Raw genomic sequence first — 1,355 nt, forward strand, 5'->3', positions numbered from 1 at the left:
TGTGGGCAGTTTTCAGCTTCCGGAGTCTAGTAACCCCTCCCGAGTGAACCCATCAAGTGCAATGATGGGAAAGGTCTTCAGAAGGAATTATTCTTTTCTTTTTAACATCTCCTCTTGGCTTCTAAGCGTAGTGCAAACAGGGAAGTTCTCAAGTTGTACAGTGACTCATACTGCTAGCCCTATTGTCACTGAGTCGCTCCTTCACTGTTGGGGGAGCCACCAACAGAGTAACATTCTGATCTCAGTTCAGTGAGGAGAAAGCAAGTTGCCATGGATACAAAGAGTTGCCAGCCTGAGATGCCTGAGAGCTTGCCAGGGAATATCTTCCCTGTCCCAGGTGTGCCAGTGGCCCACTTTCTCTCAGGGCTGAGTCCCCTGCCTGAATGCATACATAGGAAAGCTACACAGCTGCCCTGAAGCCATTGATAAGATGGCAACCATCTCCGTCCTCCTCCTCTCCCAAGCACAAAGTGTACTTAAGGTGTGGAGTTGCACATTAAATGCACCGGTGCTGGAAGTAAGACTTATAGGCTACTGCTTAATATGAATCAATGACATCTGTTCTTTAACTTCGTCAGAGAAAAGATTTTAAATCTTTCTATAAATGTATCTCCTGGAACGTAAAGTCAAACAGTAAGGATAGCCCTGCTGTTTGGTAGTCCTTCATATCCACCAGAAATGCCTGAAATTAGCCATTCTCCACCTTGGCTTCATGTGAGAACCGATCAGGGAGCTTTTAAAGTCACTCTCTGGGTAAATTAGTTAAGAATTTCTGAGATATCGCAGGCATCGTGAATTTTTAAGGCTCCCTGGTGATTCCGATATACAGCTAGTGGTTGTGAACCACTGTCACGAGAGAGCGTCTACAGTCCCTGGTGATGGAGAGCATCGTTTAAGTCACAGCCAGGTAATCATTGCACTTCATGACTGTGCAGAACACTTCCTCTTTCCAACTGGCTTGAAACTGAATTTAAACTTACTCAGGTTCAAAGAGACTGCACATAATCATGCCATGCGAATCTGCATGGACTTTACATGATGTTCTTAATGCTACAGGTTTTGAAGTCCAGAACTGAAGCATCCTTAATGATCAAAGATGGATCCAAAGACATTCTTTGCTCCATAGAATGGATTATTAAAAGATATTATTCTTTTAAAAAATATATACCCTTCCGTTAAAAAAATTCTTAATACAACATACAGAAAGTGTACTGACCTGTGTTTCTTTACAAGGTTTGAAGGAGAAGTTCTGAAGGACTTTGATTAGAGCAAGTTTCATGTTCATGAGAGCAAACCTCATGCCAATGCAGTTTCTGGGTCCAGTTCCAAAGGGTGTGTATATGTAAGGATCTATG

General features: G+C 42.8%; 1 protein-coding gene across 1 annotated transcript in view; it reads right to left on the reverse strand.

Moving 5' to 3' along the window:
• Positions 1–1,216: 1,216 nt before the first annotated feature.
• Positions 1,217–1,355, reverse strand: part of LOC105504512 (cytochrome P450 3A8-like) — a gene marked incomplete at its 3' end in the record, with an annotated part of 17,178 nt that continues 17,039 nt past the window's right edge. Inside the window, exon 6 of the mRNA XM_011931971.1 lies at positions 1,217–1,350. Within this exon, the coding sequence (XP_011787361.1) occupies positions 1,217–1,350 (134 nt within the window). The remainder of the gene's footprint in view (positions 1,351–1,355) is intronic.

This window comes from Colobus angolensis, unplaced genomic scaffold, assembly GCF_000951035.1.
Source record: "Colobus angolensis palliatus isolate OR3802 unplaced genomic scaffold, Cang.pa_1.0 Scaffold923, whole genome shotgun sequence".
Taxonomy (NCBI): Eukaryota; Metazoa; Chordata; class Mammalia; order Primates; family Cercopithecidae; genus Colobus; species Colobus angolensis.